The sequence below is a fragment of the Rhagoletis zephyria genome, unplaced genomic scaffold, assembly GCF_001687245.7.
Source record: "Rhagoletis zephyria isolate East Lansing unplaced genomic scaffold, Rhagoletis_zephyria_1.1 Rzeph_scaffold_12144, whole genome shotgun sequence".
NCBI classification, from domain to species: domain Eukaryota; kingdom Metazoa; phylum Arthropoda; class Insecta; order Diptera; family Tephritidae; genus Rhagoletis; species Rhagoletis zephyria.
Genome location: NW_016169218.1, coordinates 188 through 17819, shown reverse-complemented (window position 1 = coordinate 17819; position 17632 = coordinate 188). Strand labels below are relative to the sequence as shown.

Genomic DNA, 17632 nt, shown 5'->3' with positions numbered 1-17632 from the left:
AAGAAATCAGCTGATTTTACAACACCACCATGTATAAATTCGCCTTGGTGTTATCGGATCGGCTGATTTCACGGCGAACTTTTACCTTTTTGTTGTAATTTTGTTTTATACTATTGTCAATGTGCATATAATTTGTTGTTGTAATATTTCTTTTTGTTCTCTCAACTNTAAAAGCAAAAACAAAATACATGTAAGGCGAAGAAATCAGCTGATTTTACAACACCACCATGTATAAATTCGCCTTGGTGTTATCGGATCGGCTGATTTCACGGCGAACTTTTACCTTTTTGTTGTAATTTTGTTTTATACTATTGTCAATGTGCATATAATTTGTTGTTGTAATATTTCTTTTTGTTCTCTCAACTCCACCTTGTATAAATTCGCCTTGGTGGTGTTACTACAATTCGCCGCGGTACTTTTGAATGTCAAAATGCTGTGTTTGTTGTATTTTGGGGTATTTCTTGCCGGGACTGTGCGTATAATTTGTTGTTGTAATTTTTGCTAGTCCCCTTTCAGACACATCAAGTCTTGCTTACACGTCTGCTCGTTCGTGGCCGGAGGAGGTGAGAAGAGAGGGGAAGAGTACAGATACTTCCGTACCGTTAATTCGTTTAAAATTTTCTTGTTTCTTTAGATCTTTTCGTTGCTTCACATTTAAAAAACCAAAGACTTGAATTCAATTAAAGTTGACGCCTGTGGAAGCAAAGAGAAAACACAAAAGAGAGTGCGAAAAAAATTGCTTTAAACTTTCAACGATGGATTCTTAACGTTTTTCTGCAATTCGTTGGGCTACGATGGATTCTGTGATAGCCCTGATTTTCTGCATGCTCAACGGAATTTAAGCAAACACAGAAGCCAGCACTCATTACGGGACTTCAATACGAAGATATCCACTAGGTTCCCGAACAGAGAAGAATGGGTTGCAGGACTGCCAGTGCCAGTAGAAAAGGCACTGTCGGTTCAAAGATGTCCTTTCGTCTACCGAACGACTACAGCGTCTTACAAGCGAAGATCCGCGCTATAGAGAGAGCGGCTAGTCTTTTACTTGGTAGTAGAGTTTCATAAGATAAAGCCACTATTTTTGTCGACAGTAAAGCAACAGGGAATATGATCTAAAATAGTTAAATCGGGAATTGTATGGAAATGTCGCACCACGCTGGCGTCACTGAGCCCTATTAACGTCACTCTATGTTGGGTCCACGGACATAGCAATATTGAAGGGAACATTTGGCTCATGAGATGTCCAGATGCGGCTCAGAGATGCCATTAAAAGAAGAAGATAGCTCTGTACTACCACTGTTTAGTGATGCCATTAGGAAAATGACGAACGTCTTGTGGAACACAAACGGAAAGACTGTGAGACCACAAGGCCATAATAAGCCGCGGCTTAGTAGGAAATAGACAAGGGACATACCGAAACTCAATAGATATGCAATAAGAGTCCTCACCGGCGTCATCACAGGATACTGTGCTATAGCAGCAACGCTTCAACGGTGGCGAACACCAGCAAGTACTCTATGCAGAGGCTGCCATGATGAGGATGAGGATCATTCAATTGACCACTATCTGTGTCGATGTGCAGGTCTACAGACGAAGCGCCCAAGCAATTGGGTTCACGCTTCTTCAACCAACTGGGCTAGGTAGCGGAGGTGAACTGTTGGATCTCTTCGGCTTCTTTAGGAATGGTAATTGGTTCAGTAGAATAATGAATTGAATTTACTCTTTCGATTATAGGTACATGTCTCCTCCCGAAAATTCTGCCCCCGAGTGAAAGTATGGAATATTCCACACACACCCTCCTAACCTAACCTTATCTTCATGCAGTTTCCTAATTCCAAAATAAGTTTAAACCATTTGGTAATTTTTATTTTTTCTTCGAATTTATTTCGCATTCCTTAGCTCAAGTACATTTTAATACTTTTCTTGCATTTCAGTTGCATTTAAATTTCTAATCATTTATTTCTAGCTTACAAATACAATACAAGACTTTTGTCGAAGAACGTTCATTGACAAATCAGTGCAGTTTCGTGCGCTTTAATTATTTTCAATTGCATTTATAGATTTATTTCTTTAGGCTTTATTTATGTTTATTAATTCTACTTAGCTTTTGAATCTCACTTAGTTTTACAATTTAGCTGATCATTACATTTAGCATAATCTATCTACTCATTTCAATTGAATTAATTGTTTCTTTGCAGCGTTTGTTTTTCTATTACTGAGTTAAAAAATAAATAGTTAGTGCTTACATTTTACATTTATGAACATGTATTTAACGTTGGTCACTCTGTGCCGCCATTTTTATGTGTTTTTATGAACTTTAATGCAATTTATTTATTTTCATTAATGAATTTACTTGGCTTTATGTGATCTTAATTTCGCTAAAATACCCCAGAGAAGGCAGTTACAAACAAAAGTATTAACTGGAGATGTCTGAGCTCTAAAAACCAAGTTATTTTTTTTTTTTTTTAATATAAAAGTAGGCAGTAATGAACGTCGTAAATTATTTTTTAAGTAAATTTTAGATTTAGTTGGAATCAGTATTCATGCATAGTAATAAGAATAATCAGTCGATTGAAGTGTGACAGTGTTTTGGTACTTGTGAGTTATGTATGTACATATGTTTGTACATGAATGTGTACATGCAAGTCGTGTAAAGCAACGCTGCTTGCTTCTCATATCCCTTTTTTTTGTAAATTGGATTCAAGATTCTGAGCTTTACATACATACATATTCGTATACTTACTTATGTTATGCATGCGCTCACTTGTCGCTTGTTTAGAAAAAATATACCTATTTAAGTAGTGTATTTTGTTGTTTAAGTTTATTACATGAAATTAGTATGTACGATTTCAAAGTCACGCTAGTTGACTCATAGTAATTTTTTTCTATATTTTCTCCAATTTGATTTAAATTTGTTTTCGCTTACTTATTACTTACTTGCCTTATTTAACATACAAAGATTGCATTCACATATGTAAGTATCTATGTTATATGTACTATGTATGAAACTGGGTTTTTATGTATGGTTTGTGTTTGTGTATTTACTTATCTGTATGTGCACGTACATATTTATATGGCTCTAGAGAGTAGTACAAATTAATTACATTTAAGGACTAATATATTTCCTTTATAAAAGTAACTTGAACACTTTACAATAATGTCGAAATGCAGAAAATGATATATTATGAAATTATTGCATGTATTTAGTATATAAGTAAACAAATTCCATTGGAATGCGCCAAAAAAAATATTATTTAAATGCTCATATAGAACACTGTACATAAAATTGCAAGTATTTTAATGATTTTGATAGTTGCTGACTAAAACAAATTTTCTATTAAAAAACAATAGAAAAAAGTTTGTAAATTTATATTACAAATACTATCATATATATGTAAAAATGTGTACATACATATGCACATATTTTTAATAAAAAATTTGTAATGACAATAAAAGCACTTTACGACCATATATTTAAGCCACAAGAGATACACATTGCGTACAACTTAAACTAGACAAAAAAAAAAACACATAGTCGATGATTATTTACAGTTTTGGTTCTAATTAATAGCTAAATTAATGAGATTACATTCACTTAAAAATAAGACATACATAATAATTCTAATAAACTAAAAGAAAAAGTGTAACTAAGTAGCACATCATTTAGATAAAAGAAGAAAGCAAAAACATTAGATTTAAACTTAAGCTTAGATTATAATCGGGATCCAGGGACATGAACATTTGCAAAGGCAATGAAATTTTACGCTTATAAGAAAACTTGAAAAACTATTTCTGTGCGCATGTTAATCATATGGGAAATGAGAGTCTTACATTCTTTTTGCAACAATTAAAGACGGCCAGTAATTACCTCAGCTTTTGTATATATTCGGTCTGTAAACACACCTAGCACATTATACGAAAAGCGATAAATTTTCAATTAGTTACATAAATATAATCATATACCGTCTATACTTTAATGTCCAGCAAATATTTGACTTCGGCAAAAACAATATCGAATTTGGAAAAAATCAAAATGGTTGCAACTTTATTTCTTAGTCAATTTGTTTGTTTCTCGAGGCAGTGATTCATCCTTTGCAAGGCCCAGTAATCAGCGTTTATGCTGCTGTGTTAAGCGAACGTTCCAAAAGCTGCTAAATATTCAATCGCATGGTTTCACATGCAAATAGATTTTGATCATTTAAGATTTATGCGAGAAGAAATTAAAAATGTTTGATATTTTAGAGACAAAATAATGTGAAAAAATCAAATCAGCTGCTCTACTGACTGACTGATGACTGGGCCCAAGTCGAATTTGATTTTAATTTCTTAATTCCGCAAAGATAAAACGCGAAGTGGATTGGAAAAATAATATCGGTCAACAAAGAATAAACGGTAAAAAGTAAAATAAAAATGGGGAAGAAATACTTTTTCCAACTGAAAATTTTTCGAAACGCTTGAAAAATGCAAAAACGTTTGTACTTTAAGTAGCATTCTGCTTTAAGAGGACTAACTGAGCGTTTTTTCAAAAAGAACTGAGCCCACCTAAATTTTCTACCCATTTTTGTATACATACATATATAATACGATCATTTGATAAATAAATCTGTACATATGTATGTATGTAGATAAGTCTATGTTCTGGACAAAACAAATTTGCCTTTTTTTCCATTTTGCAAGTTGCAAATTTTTTTTCAAAAATTTTGTTATATGAGACTTACAAAAATACAGACATGGTTAAATCGATTTCTCTCTTCATTCTGATCGTTGTGGTATACATATCGAGCCCTAGCGGCGAAAAACGTTGTCGATGTTTTTAAATAATTCTCTTTTTGATACAAAACTGCTCCTAGATAAACTACTTACATAGATGTATTTCTGGATCAAAAAGAAATTTTTGAAAGAAATGTTGCTTCCGTTTTTATTTTTGGTTAGGGCATGACATGTTAAACTTTTACAAACAATTATGTACTATCTTATGTATAAATATGTAAATTGACAAGCATCCTCCTTGGGCCACCTGTCTGCAGGAGTTATAGCCGAGCCACTTTTGGCCAAGTTTTGACGTATTATTTTTGTTGTTATTTAATTTGGTTCTGGATACGCCTAGTCGTAAATTTTTGCGTTTTCTGTAGCTGATCGTGCGCGTGATTGGCCCAATCAAGCTGCTCTGTTATAGTGGGAAATATCTGTTAAATTCTTCAAATGTGTTAAGTATCATCTTCTTAAATTTTTTATAAACAGAAGCATGCTACCCCTACTGTGCCTAATCAAGTGTCAAAATTTTTTAAATACCTAAAAATATGCAACGCCAAAGCCGAAGAGGTTCAATATAAAATCGTAAGCATTATGGATATGTTACGTTTCTCTCGGGACGTTGCATTGTTTTAGGCACAAACCTTATTCATTTAGAGGTTTTTAGCGAGGGAAGTCCTTTCGTTTTCAACATTTTTCTAAAGAAATGAGATTAAAACGTAGATTTTCTAATTCCTACAAGCCCATATGCATATGTATGTGTGTAGTATAGCTCAGTTCTGGAGAAGAAATGCCCCTATTCAAATAAATTCCCGTTTTTATACGTACATATTTATTAGGGTGGTCCTTAAAAAATATCAAAACCTAAACTTTATATTGGGAACCCCTTTATTTTGTTCTACGTACAAGGTTAAGACATCCATGAAAACTAAAAAAAAATAGAAGTCGCTACCAGGGTGTGAAAAAATTTAAATTTGACTTATTCATAAACTCGTTGAGTTATAGCTGGTCAAATTAAAAAATGTGTTGAATTTTTGCAATTAAAAAAAAATTCCACTTTTTTCAAACTCTCGTAGCGAGCCATACTTTTTTAATTTTGGAATTTTCGTGGATGTCTTTATTTTGATGTTGATATTTTAAGTACCACCCTAATAATCATATATGTGTGTTTTTCAATATTAAATAAATATCAAAAAAATTAAAAGTCAACAAGCCCCAACTGCAAACAGACAGTTCATGCCGCACTGAATAAAAAATATTTGAATTTAAAATAGCATAAGAAACCTTGTCTAACCTTCACGTTTTTTTTTACTTTTATATGTACGAGTAAGTATTTTATTCAACTTAAAATGCATAGTTACGCTTTTATCACAATTTATCGTTAGAATTTTCTAAAATATATATGTATGTAGTTAAATTCATTGATTTGTTTGCGCCGCGTAATATACGTGTATGCTACGAGTAGCACTTACAAAGTGATTAAGCGTGCACATATCTATGTTTGTGGCGCATTACTAACTATACGCATAAACTAATTATTTGTAATTTTAATAAAATAAATTATTGTATCAAAAATATCGGCGGATATTAACTTATCAATTTATACGTAAATAGATATAGAGTTTCATTTGCACGCACAAGCACATTCAAATATTAAAAACAAAAAACAAAAAAACTAAACAATTACAATACAGTAAAAAAACTATGCAAAGTAAAAACAAACTTAAAACTACGCAGTACACAAATTAAGCTATTAAAAAAAAAAATAGAAGTAGTTTCTATTAACTAATTAATGCTGCACATTGCTTACATATCTAAAATTGTCGGGTCACATGAAAAGTACACAACTAACAGTTATAGCTGTTGTTTCAAAACACTTTCAAATTACAACAGTCCAAATGGAGAATTGCGAAAATACATACATACAAATATTTGTCAATTTAAAACACACCCTACATACACATATTCTAAAGATTTATTCAATAACTAATTTTTCTTGTGTGAGTGTTGGTTTGATTCAAAAGTGTTTTAAAAAACAGTGCATTAAATGCGCACGCTCGGCTTGTTTTAGTGAGTTGAACAACCTTTTAGTTGTTTTGTCTCCCTTCTTTTATTTTTTCAGTTACTCGTTACTTGTGGTTACTCGCTATTATTATTATTATTTTTTAAACATTATTTTTTAAAACTCCGTTGATTGTCAGACAAAGGAGGAGAAACCAGGCAGTGGAGCCCTCGACCTGGCCATATTATTCACAATAATTTGACCACCATTGAGACTCATCACTGCGCTGCCTTCCGGTTCCGAGTCGGTATAGCTGGAGTAGTTGCGCACCGGTTTCTGCTTCTTCCACGACTGTCGCAGCGAATCATTCACATTTGCGTAATGATTGACGAACGAGTGCGGATCAGAGCGCACGCTCTCGTTCTCACTCTCGGAGTGCTGCAAAATATGTACATTGTGGTGATCATACACAGCGGTGCAAAAGTGTGCGAATACAAACGAAGTCGAAAACAAAAGCATTGTCAATGAGGTGAAAAAAGAAAAGAAAAGAAAAGAAAAATTTTAAAATGCATTAAATTGCAATGCTAAATAAATACGTATTTTTTTTTTTTAAATAGAATTGAAGCGAATACAAGCTGTCTATGTAGATTCACTAAACAAAAAAAAAAACATTAAATGAACAGTTCGTCAAAAAGTCGCATTCAACTGTAAAACTAGTGAATTTGGGCGGCACTTAGTATTTGCCAAAAATTAAATAATCTAAGCCGTATGTGTACATACTTATCTGATTTCCAAAGGATTTATCAATCTCAGCTTGAAAAATAAATAGATGTGAAGAAATTTTAATTGAATGGATATTTCATGCGAGTTCAGTGTTTTTGGCAAATGAAAGCTAGTTGCTTGTTGTTTTTTTTTTTAGTTTTTTGTAATGATATGGACAGCGATTTTGATATATGTATTTTTGAAATACATGTTAAATAGTGTTCAATGGAAATCTAATTTTATTGTAGCTCAAATATACGTGAGCGCAGCTATAATTTTGTGTTAAGCTAAAAACTTGACTAACGTGTTCGAAGCTGGCTTAGATTTGTTGCGGTTTTTTCCTGAATATGATTTATTTTAAAAGTTTTTGTTCGAAATTACTGCATAGATGACAAATATTGTTCCCAAATAGTCCGATGACATCATTGAATCAATAAATACGACCAATCGTTAGAGAAGTATGTATGTGTACCATAAGGCCGTTTTCATAGTGGAGAGTTAACGCACATTTGGAAGCAACTACATTTATATATTCATTAAAAAAGTTCTAAGTTAACTGCCGAATGTGGGTTAACTCGCCACTGTTTATGGCGGCGCTTAAAATTCAAATTATTTAACTGATTTCGCAAGGCTATTGGTAATGTTTTTTACAAGTGTAAATACCTCTTAAATAGCTCACTAAATATGCAACTATGTGTATATGTATTGGTATGCAAGTAAGTTTTAAAGGATTTATTCTCGCTTTTGAAACTTTATTGCGCGACCTTTGACCTTTTTCCACTTTTCTGGCAATGCATGGTTTCCGCGGCAATAAGACTGCTTGTCTTTGGAGACCAAGAAAGTATCAAGCCCATTTTTTTTACAACTTCAACTGAAGTGAAGCGTACTTTCGTCAGGGTGCTCTGTATCAACCGGTACAGGTGGTGTAGTCTGATCGGTCAAGGTCTGGGCTCTAAGGCGGGTGGCCGAGTTAAATTTTGACCACTTGTGCAATATGCGGCCGAGCATTGTCATAGTCGAAGATCAACGAATCATGTCTGGTTGTCCATTCCGGCCGTTTTTCAGCAATCGCTTACTGATGATACTGCAGAATGTTGCTAAAGGATGACGCTTTAACATGCTTAAACACTACTGGCATCCTCCGTTGACAATCCTTTAAAACTCACTTGTATATCAACACAGTGAATATACCTATTTTTACTCCATATACACTACAAACTTAAATTCAATAATTTAAATGAAATCCATTTTATTTCTTACCTGTGATGCCTCGGAGGAGCTCACCTCCGACGGCTTCTCCGTAACGCTGCTGTCATCGGGATTCTCATCGTAGCACTTCAAGCTCTCCTCATCGCTGTGATATGCCACAGACGCTGGTGAGGGTCGTGGTGGGCTTTTGCCCAATTGTAAATTTGTTGGCGGTCGATTGGAGGACTTTTTGCCAAGTGTACCCAATGCGCTACGATTCAAAGTGCCCACACTATTTAGGGTGCCAGTGCCGACACCGTGACGTGAGCGATACAATTCCAGAGCTAATTCCTGACGCTCATCAATCGACATGGCCATGGACTCCTCGAGCGTTTTTTGCGCTTCTTCTGTGGGAGGGAGGTGAAATTTATTTTTTTTCAAGTCAGTTATACAAAAGTAATTATGTAAGTAATAAATATTAAAAACTTACGCTTATACTTGTAACTTTTACTCTTCACACATAGCACCGAAATAATCATAATGATGATGACAATGGAGGTTGCTGCCAAAGAGACCATAAACCAAGTTTGTCGGTAAAATGGTTTGTGTTGCAGATAGCCATATTCCAGATGTAGCTTTGATGGTGTTAAAATAGAATCTTTAGAATAGGCAGGGAATGAAATGCCATAGCGATTGTAGGCAATCACACGGAATGTGTAGGCAGTGGATGGCAGTAAAATTTGATAGCTAACTGTGAAGTCTTGTATGGTGCCGCTATTCGTTTGTTCGATTGTCTCCCAGCGGGAGTCGTCTGTTTGGAGGAAGAGATTTTTTGTGTGTTATAAATAATAAAAAAATAAATAGTTTATCAGAGCTTAGCGACGGCTGAGTGGAAGATCAACCTATCCTGGCAGCCGGTTGGAAAACGATATATATTGGAAAAATATGTTGAGAATGGGCGTTTTTGAATCGACAGCTGAGATAGGGCATTTTTAAACCGAAGTATGAAATAGGGCACTCTTCGATCAAGTTTTGAGACAGGGCGTTTTAGAACCGAGTTAAGTCGATCTTCTACTTCCAGTCGTCCATGTAAATACATTCATAAGTAGATGAACATATTTGTGCTTAATAAAGGAAAAAAAAACAATACAACAAAATTTATCAGTACGAACGTTAGTGACTATTAGTGACCGTTATAACAATACATATATACATATTTGATTCAGGGGTGATGCAGATCTTCGACAGCAATTGTTTGTGATATCGAATGTTTCTTTTATACAATGAAATTTTTTTTGCATAACTTTCCCGCGAAAAACATAATTTTAATTAAAAAATGCACCCAAAATAGTTAATTCCAAGAGGGGATATTTTGAACACAAGGTTTCGTTTCAGCCCACTGTGAGCCGAGTGGTGAATATGGATTGGTATAAATTGGATTGGTATTGTTTACGGTAAGCTAGAAGCAAACCATATTTTAGCTGCGTCCGAATGCCTCTCTTTTGCTTATTTTCCATAGGCAGAATGCTATACAGTGGCTTTGGCAAAAAGTAGTAAGCGTCATCCGATTTTACTGAAGTTTCCTATGCAGTACTTTTGTCCAGTAATAGGAAGTTTAAAAACGATATACATATCGTCGATGTTTTTGCAAAACCGCCCACTGACCAAGCCAGCAGTTTTGGCGGCAGATGTTTTAGATATGTATTATCCGGTAGGTGTGGCAGTCGATTTAAGTTTCTATGGCTAAACTAAGATACAAACCGAATTTCATTAAAATCGGATAAAGTTTACCAATCCGTCCCTTAGGGAAGTGGGCGTGACAGTCTTCCAATCTATGCCATTTTTCAGATTTCTTCATCCCTAAGCGAAAATACCACAAAAAATAAATTATAGCAAAATCGGAGGACGATTACTACTTTTTGAATCATTTTATTTAGCCCACTGTGAGACGTTGCGCTGAAAAGATCCCTCCACTCGGAGAGGATGGAAGGAAGAAGCTGACTACATTCAGGATAAACAACTGGCGCAACTTCGCAAAGGAAAAAGGTAATTGAAAAAGCGGTGTATTTGTTGTATCGTTATTACGTGTATACAATTTTCTTTCTGAAACTGATTTGCTAGTTTTCAGTAAAAAAAATTGTAATGATTTGTTTCGCCTAAAAATTAAAGCAATAAATTACATAAATAAAATCGTTATAATTTTTGCCAATATACGAAATAAGTAATAATTGCTGGTCAAGAGGTAGATTTCAAGGGAATACTTACAAATAAAAGATGGTTCTCCTCTTTCTACTTAAGCGTTTCGTATAGATTTTATGTAGTAAATATTAAGAGGAATAAGAGAATAGAATATTTGCAAAATTAAAATCAGTTCACCAAGAATCCAAAACTTTTATGAAAGTATATGGACAACAGTTTAGTTGAGAGGTTAATGTTAAATCTTTACTCTTTGGCTTATAGACTTTAATATACCAAATTGAAGTTTGACTTTTTAAAGTTGTTTGTTATTAAGCCATAACGTAGCAGTATGCACCATGCAGAACAGATATATACATATATCAGCAGAAATATCGATTTAAAATAATTTTTAAGTACGTAGGGGTCATTCTATGTCGGACCATTGATTGGAATCGATCATTTTTGATCTGGATGAATTTTGGTCAAAACTTTTTTTATCATGTATCGAAGTTCTGTCAAAGGAAAAAGTAAAAAAATGGGGTTTCGCCATTTCCCGATTTTGCAAATTTATTTTTTGAATATCTCAATAACTGTTTCAGTTTCACAAATGGTTCTGGTATCATTTTAATGATCATTTATTTATAGTATGGGGGCATATATAGTATATGTATGTGTCTATATAAAATATAATAAAGAAAATCGAAAAATAAAAAATTACACAATTTATATTTAAAAAATCGTGACGGCAACCACTTTTTAAAATTTTTGGCTAATATTTTTATACAATAGCTTTGACTGATTTTAAAAGAGCCTGAAACATTTAAGAAGGTGTGTTTTTGCAAACCTAAATTTAAAGTGAATAAAAATAGTTTAACATAAATTTATTTAAAGTTTGAAAAAACAATTCAAAGTTCAATAATTTATACATATCTAAAAAAACAACTTCCATATTTCAGGTTCTTCTAAGATCAGTTGAACGTCCTGTATAAACAAAACTGAGAAAAAATGATATAAGGTTTTTCTTTTACGACTTTTTAATTTCCAAATTTTGTAAATATTTTCATTTTTGCAATTTTTTGAGATCAGAACTAGTTGTGTACTTGTAATAGTTTTTGAGATATTCAAAAAATAAACTTGCAAAATCGAAAATTTAAAATTTTTTTATTTTTTTCGATTGGCAGAACTTCGTTATATGATAAAAAAAAGTTCCTACCAAAATTCACCACAATCAATGGTCCATTCGACTTGGATTAACGCTTATGTAAATATATATGTATGAGAATTGAGCAGAGTTCAGAGATCCGAAAAAATTAAAAAAAAATTGTAGCCAGCCAAATAAACGATATATCGCTCGAGCCACATAAGCGAATACCACAACGTTTTCAAGCATAACATCAAGCAAAAGTCTCAACCATATTTAGTCTCTAACTTCTAATCAATTCGGCAAGTGAGCCAATCAAACATGCAACACAGGAAAAAAATTCACTTACCTCGTTTTTTCGCTTCAATGTAATAGCCTAGTAATGGGCCGCGCCCCGATGGCCCATTGATCCAATGCATTTCCACGGCGCTTAGTGTCTTTGTTAGGATTAAATCACGCGGTGCCACAGGTGAACCCTCCTGTGGACCAGTGGTAACATTTTCACTAACAGCTGGCCCATATTCGATCGTTTGTGCGCGCACTGTGAATGTATAGGTGACTTCCTCTTCTAGATTTTGCACCTTCAAGCTTGTGCCGGATACCTTTTGTTTCACTTGTTTGCTGAATTCTGCAATGAAAAGATTTACTTTATTTATTACCATCATACTTTAGCTTTTCCTTTTCCAAGAACTCACTCTCATTTTCTTCGGTGGTCTCGTAGGTGACCAGGTAACCTAGTATTTCGCCATTGGGTAAACGCGGTGGATCCCACGACACCTTCAGGCTTTGCATAGTAATCTCCTCGAAGCGCAAATTGAGTGGCGCACTCGGCAGTCCTTGTAAGGTTTTAACTGTTATAGCAGCTGAGCGCGGTCCATCGCCGGCCGGGTTGAAAGCGAGCAACTGTATGCGATACTCCGTAAATTTGTCTAAAAATACTAAACTGTGCGAAGTGGCAGTGGCTGAAACTACTTCAATTTCCTCTTCCCACTTGCGTCCCTCTTCCAGCTTTTGCGGTGAGTCTATGACCAAATAGAATATTTTGTAGCCCAACAAATCGCCATTTTGCATGCTTTGCTTAGGCGGCTTCCAACGCAGGCGCACCTCGGTGCTAGATATTGGCGCAGCATCGACCGCACGTGGCTCGCCGGTCGGCACTGCTTCGCCGACATATACTGCCACAGGCGGTGATGCCGGTCCGGGACCTTGTGAGTTGAAGGGCAGCACTACAATTTCATAGTTACGATCCTGTTGCAGATCCGACAGCACAACGTTATTCACATTGATACCCATTACATCGGTCTTTGGTGTGGCTTGCAGCGCAGTTGGAAAATCAGCCAATTGTTGGTAGAGAATGCGATAGCCACCAGTTGCCGCATCGCCGTTCCACATTGAAGTTTCTAAGGCGCTCCATTGCACGCGCACTGATGTGGTCGTGATGGGCACTACTTTCAGACCCGATACGCCCGAAGCTGGTGCAGCTGGCAATGTGCGCACCACAATACTTTCGCGACTAAAGGCAGAGGGTCCCAAATCGTTGGTGGCTTGTATACGGAATTGGTATGTCGTGTAGGGTTTGAGACTGGTTGCTGTGTAGGAGGTGAGCGCAGGATCTACACGCTCCGGTAATAGTGACCAGGGACCATCATTTTCACGCATTTGCACCGTATAGTAACGTAGTGGCGCAAAGCCGTCACGACCAGGTGTCCAGCTGAAGGTAATTTGATGCGCCTGCACTTGGCTGCGTGAGATCTGTGGCATTGAAGGTGGTTGTGGACGTTCGCGGTTGTTTGTTGTATAAACAAGTGCCGAGGCAGTCTTACCCCACCCTAAACGCGTCTGTGCTGTAACGCTAAATATGTAGTAACGCTCGGCGAGTAGCTGTGTCGCGCGATACGTGCGGTCCGAAGGTGGAAATTCTCGACTGTAGTTTAAATTTGCGCTACCATTAAGCGAATAGGTGACCTGATATGCGAGTATTTCGCCATTGGGATCGTCAGGTACATCCCAGATGATGCGCGCCGTTGAGAAGGATACATCTGGGAAGCTGACATTTGACGGTGCTCCGGGCGTATCTTCAAAGGTTTGCACACGTACCGGTGGTGTGCTCAAAGCACCATCGCCAAGGCGTGTAAAGGCGAGCACTTGTATGTGGTAGACAACGAATTTTTTCAGTTCTGTTAGGGTGGTGGTGAATGAGGCGTTGTTGGAGATGGTTTTGTGTAGCACTTGACCGCCCCGATTTGTGGCAGCGTAGAAGACTTTGAAGCCGTCAATCTGACCATTGCGATGCTGTTTCGGTACCTCGCCCCAACGCACGACGATAGTCGTGGAAGAAGTAGCGTTAGCCTGTACGTCTAATGGACCATACGATGGTACTGCTTCGCGCGTGCGCTCAGTAGCTATAGCGCTGTGTCTGTTGTGAAGAATGGGATGAGAAACACATGTAGTTTTAAAAAAGGTTTGGTTTGTTACAAAAAACAAAAGATAGAGATAATACGGTAGATAGGGACGCTAAAAATGGAATGGTATGAACGTAATTCGATACAAAACAGAGTTCCGGCTAAAACCGACTTCCCGCCTAAAATCAAATTAACTTTACATTCCATATCCCTTTACGATTCTTTCTTTAATAGGCTTAATCAAAGTTACTTACTTAGAGCATCCGACGTCGTTGCAAGCACTCATTACAACATCATAAACCGTCCATTCTTCCAGGCTCTCCAGCACATGTGAATTGGCAGTGTGATCCTCGATCATGACACTCTTCGGTTGTACTCGTGTATCGCTCTCCACTTGACGATATGTGACATTATAGCCACGCGGATTACCGAACCATTCGGTCTGTTGCAAAGGAATCCAACGCACACGTAACTGTGTTGCACTCATTGCACGCACCGTTACATTGAAGGGCGGATGCATAGGACGTGCTTGTATAGTCTGGAAATCTTTTGTAGACTCAGAAGGTTGCGATGTGCCAACGACATTTGTAGCGATCAGCCGTAGGCGGTATTGCGTAAATGGCATTAGACCCGTCACGGTCAGTGTTTCAGCGTCCGGATCGGATATTTCGCACACCGTAAACCAGGTCATATTACGTGCAGTCTGTGCCTCTACTTTCCATTTTGTTATAGATGAATTACCATCGAAACCAGGTGTGAATTGCAGCACTACAGAGAACGCTTCAATATTGGAGAGCGCCAAATTGGTGGGCGGATGTGGTAGTACTGGCTCCACACCCGACTGTATGGTGGCCGTTTTTGCTGGCCCAGCGCCAACTTTTGTCCAGGCACGTATCTCAAACCAATAGTGTGTGGTGGCTTGCAATTGTGTGACAGTCAGCTCGGTGTCTTCGGCAGTGAGATTGACGGATTTGAGAGTTTCGGTGCGATCTTTCACTTGATAGCGCACACTATAGCCGGTTAGTATGCCGTTGGCGTTCCTTGGTGGCGACCAGAGCACCTTCACCGAACGGTCGGACACATCGTCAAAATGCAAAGCCATTATCTCATCTGGCACATCTTCCAGCGTCTTCACAGGCACCTTGTAGCTTGGCACACCATCACCGGGATCGGTGAAACACAATACGGTAATATTGTAGTTCATAAATTTATCCAGTCCCGACATGACTGCAGTCTGTTCTGCCAGCGGATCTAGTAAACTTGGCGGCACCGTAATCATGCGTTCCTCAATATCACGTGGCTCGCCCTCAATTACTTCAGTGCGCCAAGCCTGAATTTTGTAGCCTTGATTGATGCCGTTAATTTGTTGTGGATTAGGTGGTGTCCAAGTGACACGCACCGATGTTGAATTTAGAGCGTTGACCTTGACAAAGGTAGGCGGTGCTTCAGGCACGCCCTCTTTCGTCTTGATTTTGGCACCGTCCGTGTACACACCCACGCCCATATTATTGTAAGCGGCAATTTGTACGATATAGTCCTTCCACGTGATGAGCTCTTGTATGAGAAAGGTACGCTGTGCTTCATTGGTTATATTCTGATAAGTCCACGGTACATTGTTATAGCCGAAGAGACGGTAACGTAGTATGTAGCCAAGTATCTGGCCATTGCGATGCTCTTCGAGTGGTGGCTGCCACTGTGTAATGATTTCCGACATTGAACGCGCCGAGCCGACGAAACCGACTGGCGGACCCGAAGGTGCTGTGAGCGAGAGCGAGAGCGAGAGAGGAGTGTTAGAAAATCATCGAAAACTTGGAAGGTATGCACAAGGAAATTAGACTTAAAATGTGAGTTAGAAATTGATGTACCTCGGTGAAGCGGTAATTCTACAAATTATTTTACACAGCCGGTAATTTTTAAGGCGCATAATAACGACAAAGAGGAATACAATAGCGTTAATACATTTGTGTTAGCATTGCTTTGGAATAGAGTTACAAATTTTCAAAATTTATGTAAGTTTGTACTTTGAATTGAACACAACGAATGGAAACGAATTAATGGGATTTACGTAAATAAAAAAGTAAGTAACGAAATACTAAAAAAAGTTTAATTTAAAAGCAGCTTTTTAAAACATTTAATGATAAATTGAAAATCAAACGAACTAATTTGTACTTATTTATAAGTAAATTGATTTTTTGTTATTTCAAATTAAAATTTATATAAATTTAATTTAGATTTATTGTCTGCAGCTAAAAGTTTTCAAAATTTTAGCTTCATTTGATTGAACTTCTTACAAATAACTGTAAAAGCTCGTGTGCGCTGAGGTCTACTGTGTTCTTTCTATTTGCTAACACCAAGTTTTAAGCAAAATTCGACACTAGTATGGATGTGTGTGGGGTTAAATATAAAAGCTTCCATATTTTATCAATCTGATAGGCTTTTAGTTACAGTCGTAAAGCATTTCGGACAAATTAAGAATTATCTATGTATGTGGAATTAAAAAGTTTGAGCAGCTAAATATGCAACAAGAAAAACTAAAACCTGGTTCTAAAATAATAAAAATTTTACGCGATTTTCAATAAACAATAAAATCCGGATAAATTTTGAAAAAAAAATAAATGCATTCAAGGTTGATTAATACGTATGTACATATGTATGATACTTTAAGGACGAAGGGAACCCGCTCTGGTCTCTTTAAGTACGGAGGGAAGCCTCTCTGGGAACTTTACAAAGTACGATTGGTTTTTCCCTGCAAATCTGCTGGACAATGAGTAGTGTGGAGTGGCTCAATATTCCCCTTAGCTCCCGATTTTTTCATACAACTAAGCTCCGGGAGAGGCCTGCTATTCGAGGTCTTGGGGCAAAGGCACTGCCTTCAGTGACCTACTAGAAAGGCTTCCCATTGCTTGGGCGATGTATTCTTTGAAGCCCGTCAAGTCAACGGAATCTGTCGGCATTATACCCGCTCAGCTGCTAAAAAAAAATCTAGAATTGTCGTGCCGTTGACTGCTCCAATATTCGCTAACTGCGTCGCACATCCCCTAGGACTGAAGAGTGGCAGGGTGACGTTTATAGCGAAGGCTAGAAAAAGACCTCAAATCTCTTCACACACATATCTCTTTCAGACCAATCAGCCTCTCATCGGTTTTGCTTTAAAACTCTGTAGAAGCTGATTGTGAATTCCATTGGGACAGCCTTAACGCATAAAGA

General features: G+C 36.9%; 1 protein-coding gene across 2 annotated transcripts; it reads right to left on the bottom strand.

The window, feature by feature from the left end:
* Window positions 1-6851: 6851 nt before the first annotated feature.
* Window positions 6852-16462, bottom strand: LOC108377468 (protein sidekick). Of its 2 annotated transcripts, XM_017633733.1 has the most exons (7): window positions 14680-16462; window positions 12719-14439; window positions 12373-12651; window positions 10970-10993; window positions 9195-9515; window positions 8777-9111; window positions 6852-7192 (listed from the first exon to the last, which is right to left on the bottom strand). In XM_017633733.1, exons 1-7 carry the CDS (start codon window positions 16137-16139, stop codon window positions 6950-6952), a joined length of 4383 nt encoding a protein of 1460 aa, XP_017489222.1. In that variant the 5' UTR covers window positions 16140-16462; the 3' UTR covers window positions 6852-6949. The 2 variants fall into 2 exon arrangements, with proteins under 2 accessions (XP_017489222.1, XP_017489223.1); XM_017633734.1 differs by lacking the exon at window positions 10970-10993 and having other exon boundaries at window positions 14680-16461.
* Window positions 16463-17632: the final 1170 nt, after the last annotated feature.

What these genes read in the sequence shown, in the direction of transcription:
- LOC108377468 (XM_017633733.1), bottom strand. Translation starts at nt 16,139, where the DNA reads ATGTCGGAAATCATTACACAGTGGCAGCCACCACTCGAAGAGCATCGC. An exon ending in CATTGAAGCGAAAAAACGAG is followed by an intron (nt 10,994 to 12,372) that starts GTAAGTGAATTT and finishes ACGCTTAAGTAG; the next exon opens with AAAGAGGAGAACCATCTTTT. An exon ending in TAAAAGTTACAAGTATAAGC is followed by an intron (nt 9,112 to 9,194) that starts GTAAGTTTTTAA and finishes TCCCTCCCACAG; the next exon opens with AAGAAGCGCAAAAAACGCTC.